Source organism: Argiope bruennichi, chromosome 8, assembly GCF_947563725.1.
Source record: "Argiope bruennichi chromosome 8, qqArgBrue1.1, whole genome shotgun sequence".
In the NCBI taxonomy this organism is placed as follows: Eukaryota; Metazoa; Arthropoda; class Arachnida; order Araneae; family Araneidae; genus Argiope; species Argiope bruennichi.
The window spans coordinates 112,663,100-112,681,350 of NC_079158.1; the positions used below are offsets into that span (position 1 = coordinate 112,663,100).

At 30.5% G+C, this 18,251-nt stretch overlaps 2 protein-coding genes across 11 annotated transcripts in view; one reads left to right on the forward strand and one right to left on the reverse strand.

The window, feature by feature from the left end:
* LOC129981631 (ionotropic receptor 93a-like) overlaps positions 1-2,135 on the forward strand; it is a 67,484-nt gene extending 65,349 nt beyond the window's left edge. Inside the window, exon 15 of the mRNA XM_056092549.1 lies at positions 1,809-2,135. Coding sequence (XP_055948524.1) covers positions 1,809-2,127 — 319 coding nt within the window. The 3' untranslated portion in view covers positions 2,128-2,135. The remainder of the gene's footprint in view (positions 1-1,808) is intronic.
* A 1,919-nt stretch (positions 2,136-4,054) lies between these two features.
* Positions 4,055-18,251, reverse strand: part of LOC129980836 (coiled-coil domain-containing protein AGAP005037-like) — a 1,244,995-nt gene continuing 1,230,798 nt past the window's right edge. For all 10 annotated transcript variants that reach the window (XM_056091256.1, XM_056091255.1, XM_056091253.1 and 7 more), the window contains 2 exons: positions 16,817-16,922; positions 4,055-8,781 (listed from right to left, as the gene is read on the reverse strand). In XM_056091256.1, the coding sequence (XP_055947231.1) occupies positions 7,468-8,781; positions 16,817-16,922 (1,420 nt within the window). In that variant the 3' untranslated portion in view covers positions 4,055-7,467. The remainder of the gene's footprint in view (positions 8,782-16,816; positions 16,923-18,251) is intronic.

Genomic DNA, 18,251 nt, shown 5'->3' on the forward strand with positions numbered 1-18,251 from the left:
GACTCTTCGCAATGAGATTTACGCATATTATGAGCGTTTTAGGCTGTTAAGTGATAAATATAACCAGCGGGAATTGTCTCCTCAAAGCTTTCTCGCATACTCTCTAATAAAGATGTCATCACAGACAACGACTTGCATGATATTGGCGAACAATAGTTACGAAATATTAACCTTTGGCGAGAATTTAGCAATTTTACTATTGTATCATTCTTCATTATTTGGCGAGGAACGCTTGGCATGCGGCTTATAAGATCCGGAAATTGAATCTGTATTTTAGATGCGTTTTTCCCAATCGATTGAAACAGAAATTTATTAAAGAGCTACACCTGTTGTCATAAAATCCTATATCAAATTTATTATTTTTTTAGCTATCGCGTTTATACGTTTCGGAAATTACAGATCGGAAAACGGTCAACCCCACATTAGATCTGGTTGAAAATTTTATTGGTGTCCACACTAGAGATGCTTCATGTGTGTGCCGAATTTTATCCATCTAGCTCTCTTCGTTTTGTAGTTATCGTGTTAACTTATATTCGAACAGCTGGAGAGACAGACTTTCTCTGAACGGATTTTGCTTCAAATTTAATAGAAATCTACCATTTTTATTCAAAGAAGGAATATCAAAATTCATTTGTCTATCTCGGAGCGTTTATATTATCTTTCACACGCGCATATAAGGCAGCCTGAATTTTTGTATTTTATTTAATTGTGTCTCCAGATTTGACAGCTAAAACATTGCTTTTTCCCCCTCCTTCGAATATCTAGACAGATAGAATTTAAGTATCTAGTTGGCACTTAATTTTAATGCTCTTCAATAAGAATAATTACTTTAAAATATAAAGAATGTGTATTTAATCATTATTACTTCATTAATTCACACTTTATAAGTTTAATAAGAATGAAATCAATAGGATTATCAAACTTCTTCGTGAATAATATCTGCACACTATCCTCAATAACGAATTTTTCCTAATTAAAACTTCCATTATCTTCTCTTTAAGTCTTTGAATATTTGCTCTTGTTTTTTTTTTTTGTGGCACTTGCCATGGACAAGCCCGCTGTTACGAAGACAGCGATTTTAAACAGGTGATGGAGCGTCTCTTGTTTTTATAGTAGAGCCAAGAGAACGATTTACTAAAACTACTTACTAGTAGCTACACACACGTCACAACCCTTTTTACGGGGCGGACTTCATTCACGCATTTCATTCACTCATCCACAGATCGTAATTTAGACCTGAATCAGAGAGCGATCACCCCTGATCCAGTACCCCCAGTGGTATTACTCTCGACATGGAGGACTTTGTGACCGACAGATTTATACGCGCGTCAGCCACCAAGCACGGAGGGGTTCAAACTCGCAACCTAAGTGACGCGAATCCATCGCTCTACCAACCAAGGCTATCCCGGCCCATATTTGCTCTTTCAAACACTTATTTCTCAGACATCAGATATTTGTAACATAAGGTAATTCTGATATGTTATAGAGTAAATATTTAACGAAGATGCCGGTCGGACGACTTTGAAGTCGAGCCGTAGCGATCATTTTTGTTATATTAATATCAGAATTAAAAAAATATATATATATAACCTAAGTTTAACTTAGAGAAATTTACAGATGCGCTAAAGTGCCAGCTACAGAATTATAATTCAGCTTATAATGTATTATGGAATATTTTAGAGCCGAAGATATAGCGCCAGACGATGATCTTAGATTCAGGTAATACATATATTTGTATAAAAGACATGTATTATTAAATAGATGATACTACATCAGTTATTTATTAATTGCATACTTATTATATATAGTTTAAGGCACCTTTGGCATGGAGGTCTCATGCAACATTGGGCCAAACAGTTCGCTCAGCTGGATTCTCACGAGTGTTACTTCATTACAACGACCTTGAGAGGCGGACGAAAGGACGTGACCTTGAATGACCTCTTCGGAGCCTTTATGATGCTCTTCTGTGGTCTCGGAATTGCTCTCGTTGCTATTTGTTCAGAAAAATTATGGAAGAGATTGAAAAGATTCGCCGGAAGTAGAAGCAGGATCTTCATGGGAAAGACAAACATTTTCTTCATTAGAATGGTCGTAACAGAGCAGTCCAGGTGCAACAAAAGAAGATGAATTGTACAAATGGGAAGAAATTGACTTGTACAATATCCTCGGAATATTCCGGTTAGCCCATGAAAAATACTTTTATCTTATTGTAAATAAAAAAAAAATGTATTGGAAACTGAACAATTCTATTGATACATTTTTTACTGCGTATTGTTTTATTAACCAAACTTTTTATTTAAAAAAAACTGTTCGCTTTATTTTCTCACCCATTCTTCACGTTCACTTGTCTTTTATAATATAATCTATTTATCATACTTCGCAGACAAATGAAGTTTCATCTCTGAATCTTGAACAAAAATGTGGCATGCTGAAAAATGTTAACAAATGTAATGAAGACATTGCAGTGTCTAATAAAGATGTTAAAAAGTATCACAAGGAGAAATACTAATAGCATCTGAGATTACAGTTTCAAGAAAATGCTTTAAGCGAAGCGTTTCAGTCTTTTAAAAGTCATTGTTCGGCGTTTCTATGCAGTGACGTCACATTCAGATGCGCTACTAATTTATCGTTTGGTTTCTTATTTTTAATTAATTTTGCGCCACAAAGAATCGCGAGGATGTCGTTTGGTGTTTTCGAACTTTTCTTTCAGCTTCTAATTATCGCATATTTATTAATATATTATAATAAGCAACTTATGTTTATTCTTTAAAGATTTTTTGTATACTTTATAATCGCACTTTTATGAACTGTAAGTTTTCCACAAGAGATTTTTAAGTGTGTTGTAAATATTGGAATATAATTTTAAAATCAAGCTGCATTGCATTCATTGGATTTTACCACACATACAATAACTTCTAGAATATTCCAGTAACAGCGAACTTGTGATCGAATTACTCCTTACTGTTTGTTATTTTCAACTGCTGGAACGTAACAAAAATAAAAGGTATGGATATTTTTTTAATGAAAAATCTATTTTTTATAATAAGCATGTAAAAAGCAAGATCATAGATATATTTTTTAAAAATATGTTACAATATGTATTAAAGTTAATAGTAAAAAAAGTCTCATGTAAAGACAATAATAGTTAGATAAGAATATTTAAGTTCTTTTTTCCGTTTTTATAATTTAATTTACTGAATTTCTTACAATTTTTTTTTTGTAACGAAGCCTTTAATTGAAATGAAGAGACTTCGTTAAATAAGCATATATTTGTAGCATATATTTGTATATATTTATATTTGTTATCGTAAGCATAAGTATATATTTGTAGTATAGTCATTTTCTCAATATTGCATTTTGATGAGCAGGATTAAACAAAAATGGTTCATTTATCAATATGAAATTTCCCAGGTGTACTTATATACATATAATATAGAAAATCATGCAAAATCAAAGCATTATTACGTTTACTTTTTTTCAATGACTGCTAATATGCTAAAAATGTTTTTTTTAAAGCATTATCATGTTTTATCAACATAAAAAGTAAAATAACTCCAGTAAATGTATTAAAATATTTATCACTTTGCATGATTATCGAATTATGCTGTTTAGATGTAAATTAGTGTAACATTTGTTAATATAATTTACTTATTTTCTGAAAAACTTTGCGGGCAAGAGCAAATTTTGTTTTCGACAATATATACAGAACATGTTTTTTTTTCATATATGTATTAATTAATGAAAACTATTTCATTGACTTGAAAAGTTAAAAGACATATAACCTTATAATTATAAGTTTAAAAATTTTTACCACAGTTTTATTAGACTTTTTACCACAAAGTTTAAAAACTCTTCCTTGTATTAGGGAGAGCCGCATTTGACTAATTTTCAAGGTCTGTTTTAGCAGTTAAAGGTCCTATAGCCCCTTAATACTCAATCGCAAATTTAAAATTAATAATTCAGTAATTCAATGAGAAAATTGGACACGTCACTGCATACGAAAGGGTTAAACAAACAAATAAAGACAGACGCCAAACAAAGAAAGAAATGAACATTTGTGTTCAGTATGTAACAGTGCAAGTACTTTATTCCTGTAATATCAGGCAATTACAAAACTGCAACTGAAGCATTTTTTAAAACTTTCATATTCAAAAACATACTAACATCAAGTAAAATACATTTGATACTGCTGATGAGAGTGAAATGAATAACATTCTCACTGTTGCTCTCAGACCTATAGCACGATTAAGGCAACCACAAGATTAATACCAGTACGAGGAGAAGGGGCAATTTGGCTACGATGGGGACTTTTTTGGCACCTTTGGCGGCGAACAGAATCCTATCTTGAGTATGGATGATGAGTTTCTTTTGAATCTGCTTTTATTCAATAGCACTGCAGGATAAATTTAAGATTCGAAATAGTTCTCTACAAATTCATATAGTGACAACCGAAATTTAAATTTCAGCGATTTTTTTTTGCGCAATATTTGCCTGTTGGTAGAATTTTCCACTAATTATAACCGAGCAACTAGGATAAAATCCTGCAGTGCTATTTGCAAAAGAAAGAATTCAATTAAGCATTTTTCCATACAAAAGTTTTTAAGCATTAGAAACATGAATATATACTTTTATAGCTAATGTAATAAAAAAAATAAGAGAAATCCATTTTTTGAACTTTGTTTCCTTTAAAAAAATAACAATGTTTAAAAGTAGATTAAAGAATATTCTCATAAATTTAATTATAGAAACAAAAGCAACACAAATACAAAATTTTAAATTCTTAAGTGAATATAAAAGAATAATAACTAAAGAAGATTAAACGAAAAAAAAGAAACGTTATAAAATTGAGGGGGAAAAAAATCGCACAAAAGTTAAATAAATTAGGCTACCAATTAAATCAAATACAGCAAGTCTGTAAAGTCAAGACTCTATAAAAAGATAATATGGACTAATTACATACTTCGATTGTACTGATTTGCAATACTACAAAGCAAACAATGAACGAGCAAAAAAGATCAACCAATACATTTCAGAGAGAAAATAAAATAAAATAAGTAGAATACCAACAGTGTTTATTTGCGCACATATTCGCTGAGTAACTCCGTCTTCGGTTGCCACTTCATATAGCCAAAAATGTAAGAAAATTTCTCTCTGGAACTGTATTAGATCTTTTTTACCAACGATTTTAGAAAATAACAAAGCATTTGAAATAAAATAAACCAATAATGTCATTCAATTTGAAACATTTTTAACAGCAACATTATACTATATTCAGGATCTTCAACCTACAATACAGGTGTTTTGATTACTGCCCTACATAAAAAAGTTTCCAAAGTATTTAAACTCGGCCTTCAAGTTGCGATATTTCGGTGTCTAAAAATGTTCTTTGACAGGTTTCTATACCGATTACATGAGTGTAATTAAAAATAATTATGTATCACTGGTTGAAGGCCCTAAATCAAATTTGTTCTGCCTTTTTACATCAAAATTCGTTTGCAATTCTCCCAGTAAACATACTTCTAAAGAACTAAATCTGAGAATAGCATTAAAAAAAATTTAAAAATTAAAAAAAAATGGGGTGATTTTCATCTCAGTCTCTATTTTGAGGTATAAAAATCACTTCCAATAGTTTGTTACAAAAACTTATTGCAGTGAGCTGTAAATAAATTAAGAATTTTTACTCAGATTTACTTAAATTTGTAACATGTATCAAATAATACATAAAAATTGAAAAATAACATCCACGGTAATTTTTCTTGGCTTCTAGATGATTTAAATTACTTAGCAAATAAATTAATAGGCCAATTTAAGAATCAAATGGAATAGATCTGATAAATAAATGAGTAGAAGGTAAGCATAAGATAAAAATATACATCATAATAACATAAATTTTGTAGGAGAGTGGAAAAAAATCAAACTTTCCTCTGCTTTTCACAGTGATGAAAAGGAGAAAATTTTTTAAAAAAATCAATGGAAAATATTTACACTTCAAAAATAAAAGACTTTTTTTTTCTGATGTAAATATCCACCAGAAAAATTTTAGAGATAGAATAAACTATTTTTTCACTTACTTAAATGAAAATGACATACAAATATTTTAAAGGACATGGGATATTCTTTAAAATTGATTTTTGATCTGGAACAAGCAATTTCTTCTACTTCAAAGTTACAATTTTTCTTGTAGAAATCTATAAACATTCAATCAATTTTCAGATGCTATAGAATCGATTTATGCTGCCAACAGTTATTTTGTTAAGTCACAACCTCGGATCAGTAAATTATCAGGAAATTCAACTCCAAATTCATTTAATTTTTAAATTTTTATAGAATCAGTTCGTGTTATAGAACTGACAAAAACGATTATTTTGATAATAAACAACCCTTTTTTTAAAGGGGAATTACCTCAAAATAGTAATTAATTAGAAAATCACCTCCATGCACTTTAATTAGAGAAAAATAATTGCTATGGAGCTTCAAGTTAAATCAAGTTTCAGAATTACAAAGCTGAAAAAAACATATTGTTTGTTTTTATATATGAATGATTTACAATGTACCACCAGCATATAAGTACGACACTGTTGTTTCATCCTGACTAAATACATATACAACACATTTTGTTTGAATTGTACAGTTAGCTGTAAATCCTACTATGAAACTGACAGTATTTGGTTCCACTAAAAATGTAAAAACACACCAATGATGGTCAATCATACTTATGGAATGAACAAGAACACAAGAACTATTAATGAAAAATCATTACTTCTCGCCATCGAAACTGCGAATTGTGACTATCTTTAAGAACGCGGCACCATTTGTTTGAAAAACAAAGAGAGAGAAAGGTCAACCCTAACTTGACCAGAGTCCTCACAAACAATTCGCAAACAGTTAATTAAAAAAAATCTTAATTATTCTGAAAGATTTCAGGGGACAAACCACACAATACAGAATGTCCTCTTATTTTATACAGATGATGGTAGATTCGGGTCCCACACTTTTCAATACTTTCATTCTCTTCAAATATATTAACATGATAAATATATATTTTTTAAATAACCACGTTCGATTATTTAATCTAAATCACGCTCTAAATTCTATTGAACATGAAGCCTAGGGAACTCGAAAGCATATAAACTATGTTTTCATTTTTAATAAAGTCCTTTTTATATTTCGAAGCACCAGCAGAAAAATGCTGACATATATATAAACTGAGAAGAGATGAACATGCTTGACCAGAAAGCGAATAATAGGGCATGCTGCTAAAAAACAGAGCAAAAGACAACAACATTGATTAGTGCAATTGAATGTACAAACTGCCTAACGATTCAAACAGGTTCCACCACAGTCACCAGTCTCATTCCATAACAGACTATTATCAACCATCTGTATATATATCTGTCGTTTATATACTTCATAGAAAGGGAGAAACTGTTCCATTTATAATAATAATTAGAATGATTATAAAGTTCTTCAGAGGATATCCGTCTCATATATTTTAGTCTTCTGTATCGAAGTAGCAGAAGTTGGTTTGGCGGGTACAGCAGGTGCCTTGTTAGCAGAGGAACTGCTACTGGTGGTAACGACTGCCGGGGATTTCATTTCTTTAGGATTGAAGTGCACTGCGTTGCCAGCCAAGTGGGTCAGCGAGCCAGACGAAGCAGTTGGGACGAGGGCCGATTTCAACAGGATGTTGCTCTCGCTTCCCGTCTTCTTGAGATCGTTGAGGACCGGTGTCGAAGCGGCCGACCGGGAAGGTGAGAATCGTTGCAAGAGCTGACTGTTCTGGAGTTGCTGGAGGCGAGAGTATTGATCTTGGAGAAGTTTCTGCTTCCGTAGCAGCTCTTGGTGACGCTGCTCCAGCACATCTACCCGGCTACGAGGTGGGGTCGGAGGACCCAACTTTTTCGAACCTTTGGTTGGAGTCCCACCTTCTGATGGAGCCCCCATCTTTCCCCCCGCGGGCGACACCTGCAGGCCCTCCTGCGAGTTGACGCTTTCACTGCTGCTGCTATTACTGGACAAAGTCTCCCGCCGGACACTTTCTTCCGATATGGCACTGGTTCTCAGAAGCTCTTCGTCTTCCTTTTCCTTTTGGGACATCCCTTCGTCCCGGGAAACGGATCTAGGACCGACCGACTTCTTGACGGAGTTCTCCGTCTCTCCGGCGGGAGCGGAGTTGCTGCGGAGCTGACTGAAAACTACATCTCGAGGACTGCCCGGAACGGGCTCTTGGTTGTCGGCAGTTGGAGATGTCAGCGGGGACCGGCTGGTGGTCCGCGGGGGTGGGGGTGGCGGGGCTTTCTTCTGGGCCACGGGGTTGGTCACCGTTCCTTCGACCCCGTCGATAACTGTCTGCTTGGTGTTTCCACCGGGATTGACAGCTACTCTCATAATCATTTCCTGGGAAGATGAATTCTTCTTGGAATCAGGAACTGGGGAATGAGACGGCGACAAGACAGTTCTCTGGCCTGGCGACTCGCTGACCTGTAGTTTACTGGTGATAGTCGCAGGAGCGCGGAAGGCGCTGTTGGTGGCTTCCGGTTGGCCAGGCATTGAGGGAGCAAAGGATCTGGCGGGGCTGCGCACCGGGGACTCTGCGCTGGGATAGGAAGGGAGGCGTCTCTGAGGACCCAGAAGGCCCGGGATATTGTCCCGGGGTTGCTCGAGAGGCTTGGTGAATGTCTGAAGTTCATCCAGCAGCGCATCCAAGGCGTTCTCGGACGCCCTTTGGTGACCACCACCGGGAGGGACATGTATCACAGTGTGGGGATCGGAAGCAATAGTCTGAAAGAACAGTTGGCAGAATAACTCAACAGTACAGAATGGTAAAAATATTAAATTTACACAATAAATTTAAAAGCAATTGCTCAAATACAAAGAAAAGTTATGTATTGTATATATATTGTAACTCAATGTGAAGTAAAATATCCTAATATAATTTTTTAAACATCTAAAAGATAATATTTGTAAAAAATTCTTAAAAAATAAGGAGATAAATTCTTCGTTGCTCTTGTAGTGTAATGGTAGAAGAGTGTGAATTCAAATAAAATAAGGCTGAATGACAACTTAAAATAATCGAGATACGTCATCTTAAAAAAATAGAGAAACGAAAAACACTAAAATTAAATTTTTTCACTACCAATACTTCAGTTAGAAATTTCTATATTAATGATTTTGACAAAAAGAGCAATTTCACATATTGGCTTTTTTTTTAGTTATTGATTTAACACTGTTTTTATGTTAGACATTATAAAACTGCATTATATACAAGTAAATCTTTTTTTCATTCAAAAATAATACATAATAATAACAATGATTAAAATATGCCTGAAAGAAAAGAAACATTACAAATTAAATGAAAAGCGGCCAAATACTTAAGCTGCAGTCATAATTGAGGCTTCGATCAAAATCTAAAAGTGTATTTAACTATAAGATATATGAAGGAATCGGATGCGTGAACTTTTAATATCCACTATGGGTTCCAATTAATCATATGTACATACTTTTAGGACATGCTATTGATTAGAACAGGTTATTTAGATCATTTACAATTATCATATACATACATATCATATTTAAAGACGAAGAAATAAAAGACAAAATTTGTTTCTTTCGAAAGCCTTTCGATTGACTTACTTGTTTCATATTCTAAATGAAAAATTCAACTCGAATTACATATAAGAAATGAAAATAATGAAACAAAAATTATTAAAACCCAATGAGAAAAAAATAATTTTAAAATTTAATAACTGATTAAATATCAACTTAACAAGTAATTTAATAAGTATTTAAAACTCATATTAGTAGCATTAAGTTTGTAATATTATGTTGTTTATTAAAATGCAAATGATGCGTCCTTTCATTCATAGAAAGTTTTACGTCAATCTCTTGAAAGATGTATAAACGGTGTTTCCCTATATACGACTTCTGGATTTCCATTACAACTGCATTTTTTTCAAAATACATATATATTACAACATAGGTTTTTTTGTGATATAATTATATATATTAAATAAATAATAAAAAGGTCTAATCAATAAATCTGGGTCGAAACTATTTAAAGCACCACGATGTAAGTATCAATATCATAAAATATAAAATTTAAAAAATGTTAACACCCCACACAAATAAATCGCATTAAAATTTAGAAATTCATTGAATTAGCTTATAGAGTAGAAATAGAAAAGAGTTTATTCTACATAAGACCAATTTAATCAAATAACAGAAACAAGAATGGTTTTTTGAAACCATTTTCGTAAAAAAAAGTCAAGCTTATTTTGTAAAATTTTTTTGGCGTTAATTTTTTTAAAACTGCTAGTGTCAATGAACTATTGAATAAATTCATTATTTATACTTTCTTAATTTTGTATTTAAAAAAATACTCGCAGGAAAAGAAATAAGACAAAAGAAAATAAGTAGTTACAATTTTTGAAAATTGTATTCAATAAGTACATTTTTTCTTATTTCACTCAAAATATAAACATAATATTTATTTTTCCTTTTCCTTTCTCATAGCAAAATATTAATAATGTACACTAAATATTCAGTTGTATATTCAAATTTTTCTGGAGCAGTCTAAAGAATTTTTTTTGCACAACATCATTCACTAATATAGTCAATATAATTCAAGAATCATCTATAATAACCAAATTATTTTATTATTAATACATTGTTCAAATATGTCATAATTTATCCGTATTCCACAATTAATTGCAGTTTTGTAAGATTTAAATGTTATTTTTCACATTTCTGTTGATAAAGGGTAGAAACTGTACAGAAAATTATTTCTTTCTAAAGTAATTCTTTCTTTCTTATTTGTGCATTAGTGCCTGAATTTCTAGAGGAATTATCCTATACTACATAACGAGAGTTATAGTCCATGCAAAATAAAATTATGATGCAAACGTAAATTAATATTGTTATGGTGATTGAGGGGAAAAGTTTTTAGGTCATTATTTGTGTTTTAGAAACAGAAAGGAGAGTGGGCACGATTTGATTAGAATTCTAAATTTATATGATCCATAAACTTTATTATTTAAAATAGGAAATTGCAGATATACTTATCGTTCAACCAAAAAACATTTATACTATCGAGAAAAATTAAAACCAAAAATGTAGCTTTAATTTCCTAAAAAAATTTCAAGCACTGATTATTTCTTAAAGCTCTCATCAGCAAGGGATTAATACATAATGTTTTAAAAAGGTGGAAAATATAATATTAGAGACAAACCTGCTCATCAAGTTCCTCAACTTGCGAACCTTTCCACAGGCTGCATTAAAAAAAAGGAAAAAACCAGCAAACTCAAGCTGTAAACTTGAGCAAAAATATTTTTTTTCAAAAATGAATTCTGAAAAAATGTCTAATGAGGCAGCCTTTTACAAAATTCTTCAAAAGAACTGTGCTACAGAAATATGTTTTATCCTTAATAAAGAAGTTTAGAAAAATGAACATATTACTTTATCAAAGAGGCAAAATATTCTGAATTTCTCTTAACATATTACATAATTGTATTAAAAAAATCGTATTCTAATCTAAAAAATTATAAGGTATTATTTCTGCAGCTTCAAAGTTATTTTCCCATCTCTTATGGAAATTAAATTTATAATTGCTGGATATCACTAAATTTTATAATATGCTTCATTTTATTACTATCCGATGAAAAGTTTAATTCCATATTGCCACAAATTCCCAAGGTTTGAAACAGTAAAAAATTCAGAAAATTCAAAACTAATTTTTTTTTTGATAGGGTGGTTATAATTAAAGTTCCACTTTGAAATGGTCATAAAAGAAAAACTATTGGGCCAAATGTTACCAAACTTGGTAATAGTTTAAAGAAGGACATGGGAATTTCTTTCCCGCCAAAAAAAGCACACAAATTCACCACCAGGGAAGGAATGGCGTTGTATGCAATATTGTTAAGCAAAATAGGATATGAAGACATCGGTTTAAAATGTGTTTAATCATTTCTGAAACATGTCACAAAGCATGTTTAATGTAGCGTCCACCATTTTCTGAAAGCAAGTTAAATCGCATTACTGCATTCTCAACAGTAGCTCTTAGCTTATCAGGAGGAATGTTACACACATGTCGGCGTATCGCATCTTCCAGTTCCGCCAAATTGTTTAGATTATCACAATAAACAGTGCTTTTGAGATAATACACATTGGAAATGCTTTCTAACACTTTTCAGAAACGATTAAACACATTTTAAACCGGTGTCTTCATACCGTATTTAACAATATTGACACAGCGCCATTTCACCGCTGGTGGTGAGTTTTTGAACTTTTTATTTTTCGGCACAAAAGAAATTTTCATAACCTCCTTTGAACTATTATCAAGTTTCATAAGATTTGGCCTAGTAGTTTTGTTTTTATGACCATTTCAAAGTGGAACTTAAATTATAATCACCCTGTATGTTATAAAAACTACATACATTTCCTAATCCTCCGTATGAAAAAGTAAAAAAAAAATCTAATAATTTTTTTCCGTCAAAAACATTTTAATTTAATTTTTTTTATAAAAATTGTAGAACAATTTAAGTAACTAGCCTGCCCCCAAATTACAGGGACTATAGGATTTTGTGTACACCGTCAACATTAAGAGTAGCACAGTTCTTACATTTTAAAAAACACTATTTCGAAAAAAGTCAAAAATTGATGAATTTTAATTCATCCAAAATGTGCAAAAATAGAAAATACAAAAATGGCGAGGTACGTTTTCAAAACTGCATACATTAATTTAAGGTCAGTGCTTGAGGAAATTATTAGGGTGTGCTTTCACATTCATGCAGTGGTCTAATTTTAAAAAGGAATAAAAAAAGATATAATACACAGGTCATGCAGATTAATTTGCAAGCATTTCTGAAACATTTAAATGTAAAAAAGGACTATACCATTAATCATGCTTTTTTTAAACGGAAGGGGGGATGTTGGAGATTTTAAGGTATCGGGAAATTAAAGTGAGTTGTTCATATATTTACTCAATCGTCTGCCGGAAGTTAGAACTCCGCTTCCAGCCTAACTTGCTTGGCTGGGGAAATTTAAAAGAATCTTGTTATGAAAGAAATCCCATTCAGTTCATCCAAAAACACTTCTTGTGATTTTTTTTTCTCCAGAGATTAAAAGCATTAAACAACAATTCACGATTTTAATACATAGGTATTTTGAACTTCATGTTGTCACCAAATACAATCATTACCACAATTAAACTCTTAAGTACATAGAGATGAGATGAAACTTTGTTTCTTGAAAAACATATATCAACTTATTTTAACTCTACATATAAATTCTTAAGCTCTTGATACCATAGTTATATAAAAATAAACCAGATATTGTTGGAATATGGAAGGTTTGTATTTTGAAACTATGGAAAAAGTCTGCATCTTTCATTCATAGATAAAGTTGATAAAAAACCGGATTTATTAATTTAATTCTTTTTTATTCCCAAAGTTAAAGAATTTAATTAATTGAGGAAGGAGACGATAAAATGCAGATTTAAATTAAAATTTAAGTTGAAAGTATTCCTTTTGGGAAAATGAGAATAAAATTTAGTCATTTCAATAAATTAGGAAAAGTTTTTATTAATTATATTAAATATATTAATATGACATTTCATTAATTATGATGTACATAAAAAATATTTGAATTATGTTGATTTCTATCATCTATGAATGAATTATGATATTCGAATGCAAATTAAACAATAAAATAAAAAAAAGGAAGAGACTAACAAAATTTTTAGATCACATGTCATAATAATGAAATAAATTTATTGGATCATAATTTCCAGGCACATTTCAAGCTGCCCTTATTTTGAACAAAATTCATTCCAAAGATTTTTTTACATATCTAGTTGCAATTCTAAAACAGAATTCTAAAAATGGTTTAAATAACTGCAAACTGTCATAACATAAATAAATACCAAACTGTAAGAAAAAAAACCCTATAAGCATAAAATATTATATGATATCTCCACAGTGTTGATTGATATTCTGATTCAATTTGATCTTTTAAACATTGATTGAATATTCGATAAATTAAAGATAACAAGAAATTTATAACAGAAATAATAATTATACTCGACTGCATAATTGAGTCCAGTTTATCTTAAGAAACAGAAATAAATTGCAAGTAGTAAATACATTTCAGAATTTTGTAATAATATTGCAGTCTATACTTTTCTCATGCTTTTAAATGACATTTAGTTTCCCCATATAAATTCTTTGCAAAGAAGAATTTCTTTTGAAGTTATAAATGTGAATTCTTTATGGTCAAGTATATGAATATGGAAATGTTACAAATATTGACAGCCTACGATTCTACTAGAAGTAAAAACAATAAAAAGCTTAATTTAAAAATTATCTAAATTTTTTTTTAATATCTGTAAAATTATTTAAATATTTCCAAATATTAGACTAAAATTTTTTTGTTAATTTATTGTTAATTTGTTGCACATTAAATAATGTCATACTGACATTTATTTTTTTAAAATTTAATACATATCCTTGGGGGAGGTAAAAATTTTCAAGCATAGATAGGGTCATTAAATAATTTTTCAGCTCAAAAGAGATACTGAATGGGAAATGTTTAATCTATTTATATCCCATAAATGGAATATTTCATGCATTGACTGTAAATTATCACCAGCTGCAAAATATTCTACTCACACGACCTGCTAAAATTTTAAACTTTTTTCTGCCACTATTTTAAATAAATTTTATCATACAAGTGTATAGTATTTAATTTCACCAACACATATAATATCTAAACAATACCAATAACAAATAAAAACTATAAAATTTATATTATTCGATTAATTAAAAATAAAACACCTTACCAGAAATAGTTTGAACAGGTATTACAGATACATAAGTGTGTAGATTTTATTATAGCTTTACCCTCAAGGACTAAAAAATTATATATGCATTAACAAAAACAATGCTGTGTTGAAAAACATAAAGTTAAATAATATTGTTCTAATGCCCTACCAACATTGAAAAATAAAAATTAAATTATTTCTTCTGTTTAAGAAATTTAAATCATCTCATAGTATTACAAAGAATAATTTAACATTTAAAAATGAATATGTTTATAGTTAGTAAGTTCTCAGAACTAAATAGTTGAACTTTTACAAATCCCATCTTAAAATTTGCTAGCATCCTACACCTATTTAATCTGAGATTTCTAGAACTGTTCTAGACATAGATAAATGTCTAGAACTGTTCATCAGAGATAGGATAAACGCTGCTCAATTAAAAATCCTCATTATTATAGCTGCCAACAAAACAAATTTATAAAAATTGCAAATTCTATGAATCATAAAATATGAGGAATACAATATGTCCTAACATTATAATGTGTCCTATTATTTATATTTATTATAATGTTATTAAGCCTTATATCAAATGCAATAGTTATTAAGCAATAATAATATCATATATAACTATTTATTATAGCATATTGAAATATCCATTTTTCATTTAAGTATATATTTATTTATTATATTTATTTACTCTATTTAGATAGTTAAATGCTTCTATTTTTAATTTAAGTAAATTAATCATTAATGGATAATTATATTAATTTTTTAGGAATTTTATTATTTTAGACATTTTTCTATAACACATTAAATAAATAAATAAAGATATACATTTAATGAAGTTATTAAAATAAAAAATTAAAATAAATTCCCAACATGTTGATGATATTAAAAAAATGCGAATGAATTAAAAATAAATTTAAAATGTAAAAGTTAACTTAAAATACAAAATTAAATTGGCCGGTTAAAAAAAAAAAAAAGACAGGAGTGACAGGATTTCTAATGTATATTGTTATGTCACACAAAATGCCTACAATTGCTATTGCACTTAGTTACCATCCAGACTAGTTGTCTCAAATGGATTAAGAAACAAAATTATATATAAATCAATAATAAAGTTAGTTGACTTCAAATGGATTAAAAATAATGATATTATGATAATAATCAAGTAAATATATATTCAAATGGATTAAAAATTATGTCCTATGTAAGCCTGTCAAAAAATAAGCATACTTCTGATTATAATGGTTTAAGAAACAATGTCATATGTAAGTCAGTCAAAAAGTTAATTGCTCTCCTTAGTAAAAAAATCTGTTAATGGCTATTTTGATGAAACTTTGTGTTATTTATCTCTATCCTGTAACACAGCGGTTTTTACGGAGCGATTTAAGTTTGTTTGGTAATAAATCATAAGTGGATGTGGGTAGTGTTCATTTTAATATAATAATAACTGAAGATTTCTGAGAAAAAACTGGGTTGTTGGGCTTTTATAAGTGTTTTTCTTGAGTTGGTTTTAAAGAACTCACAATTAATGTCTTAATAAGACAATAGGCAACAAGAATAAGCCTGCAAATCCGAGTCCTTTTCAATTAATTTATATATAAATTTTATGGCAATCAATATATTAAGTGCTGCAACTAAATCTTTGACTGACCCTCGTAATAAAATCCTTTTTACGTCCCAGTAGTACAAGTATATTGTACAATATTAAACAAATGTTGTACAGTAATAATTGTAGTACAATTGTTTAATATCATACGATATTAAAGCTTACATTGTACAATTCAAAATACCATATAATATTATTAAATGTTAAATAATATAATATAATATCGCACAATATTACGTAACATTCTGTGCTATCTGGGCATAGCAGAGGTGCAATATAACGAATTTTACTTTTAATACACAATGAGATATTACTGTAAGCACACATTGTGAAACACAAACAATATCCTGTAAGATGAAAAGACATTGCAAAGGTAAAGTGGAAGGCATTACCTTTACAGTCTGGACTTCCCCGTCTGAATGGTTCCCTTCAGAGGAAGAGGACTTGTCCGGCGTCGGGTGAGCACCCGTGTTTCGCTGCTCCTGTACAGATGCCAAGCTGGCGGGACGGAAAACACAAGAAAAAACAAAAAATAACCAGCTGCAGAACTAAGTAGAAATTAAAAAGAACTGAAAAGTACTTTTGTGTGTCCCTGGCATCGTGATCAAACGTCAGTGTGATGGCGGCTCGCAGTAGCCAGGCTGCCAAAAGGGAAAGAAAGAAAAGAACAAACCCATTGGCAAAGAGGAGAACCGCAATCAAACTAAAATTCGCTAGCTTACACTACACTTTACATGCCACAAATCAAAACACAATCAGTGCAATGGATCTCTTTCAAGCGAAAAGCAAACAATAAAATAGTATACAAATAATTCTTTTCTTTTTAAATAATGTATAAATATATATACAATTGCTTTATAATATTCAGTCACAAAATGTATTAGGCAAAGTCCAGGCTGGTCTTGAATTTTTTCGAAATCTCCACTGTCGAAATGTATGCATATCACATCCGGGTCACCAATGTGGCGGATTGTAATGAGCGAGGATAGAACCTGGGACCTTGTGGTTCGCAGCCCAGTAATATGACCACAATACAAAAGAAATTGCTCGTGCAGCGTACCTTTTAACTGGTTTATAAGCTTTTACTACAAGCCTTAATGGAGTTTTTTTTTTTTAAATTTACCTTTATTTAACCCATTATACCTTATTTCCCTTTAACTTATTATACCTTAATATATCCACTTTTAATTGCACGATATCTCCACAATGTTGCCCACTATTTTGAATATCGGATAATATCGTGAAAATATCGTAACGCTGGTGTTATACATTTTGTACGAATATGGACAAATGTCAAGATTACATGTAAAATAGAGTTTTCATCCACTTCTTTCAAAACTTTTTATTTTCCTAGTTTTGAACTTCAATGAATTATTTTTGATCATAAGAAAGGGAATTTAATTCTATGTAATTAAATAAAAACGAGATACTAAGTAACTGAAGTTTCCTTTATGTTATTCTAAGAAATGGCTACTATTATTTTGATTTTCAATTAAGCGCAAAGTCAATGCTGCAAAGGTTTTAAAGCAAACATGCAGTAAATATCTCTATTCAGTGAATGAAGAATTGTATAATATTTTAAACAGATGGAGAAATTTAATTAAATGATTAAACATTAGAAGTGGCCTTAAAATGCTCGTTATGTTGCTTGACACCTCACTACTTCTTATATTTTATTGAATATTTCTCTTACAATATGAAATAAACCGTGTAAACAATGATTGCAAGTTAATACTGAATTATGTAGGAAAATAATGTAATTAATAATGGTGAAGGATTGGCGATTCGTTGGCGATAATTTTGACATTTTTATTTTTTTCTTCTTTA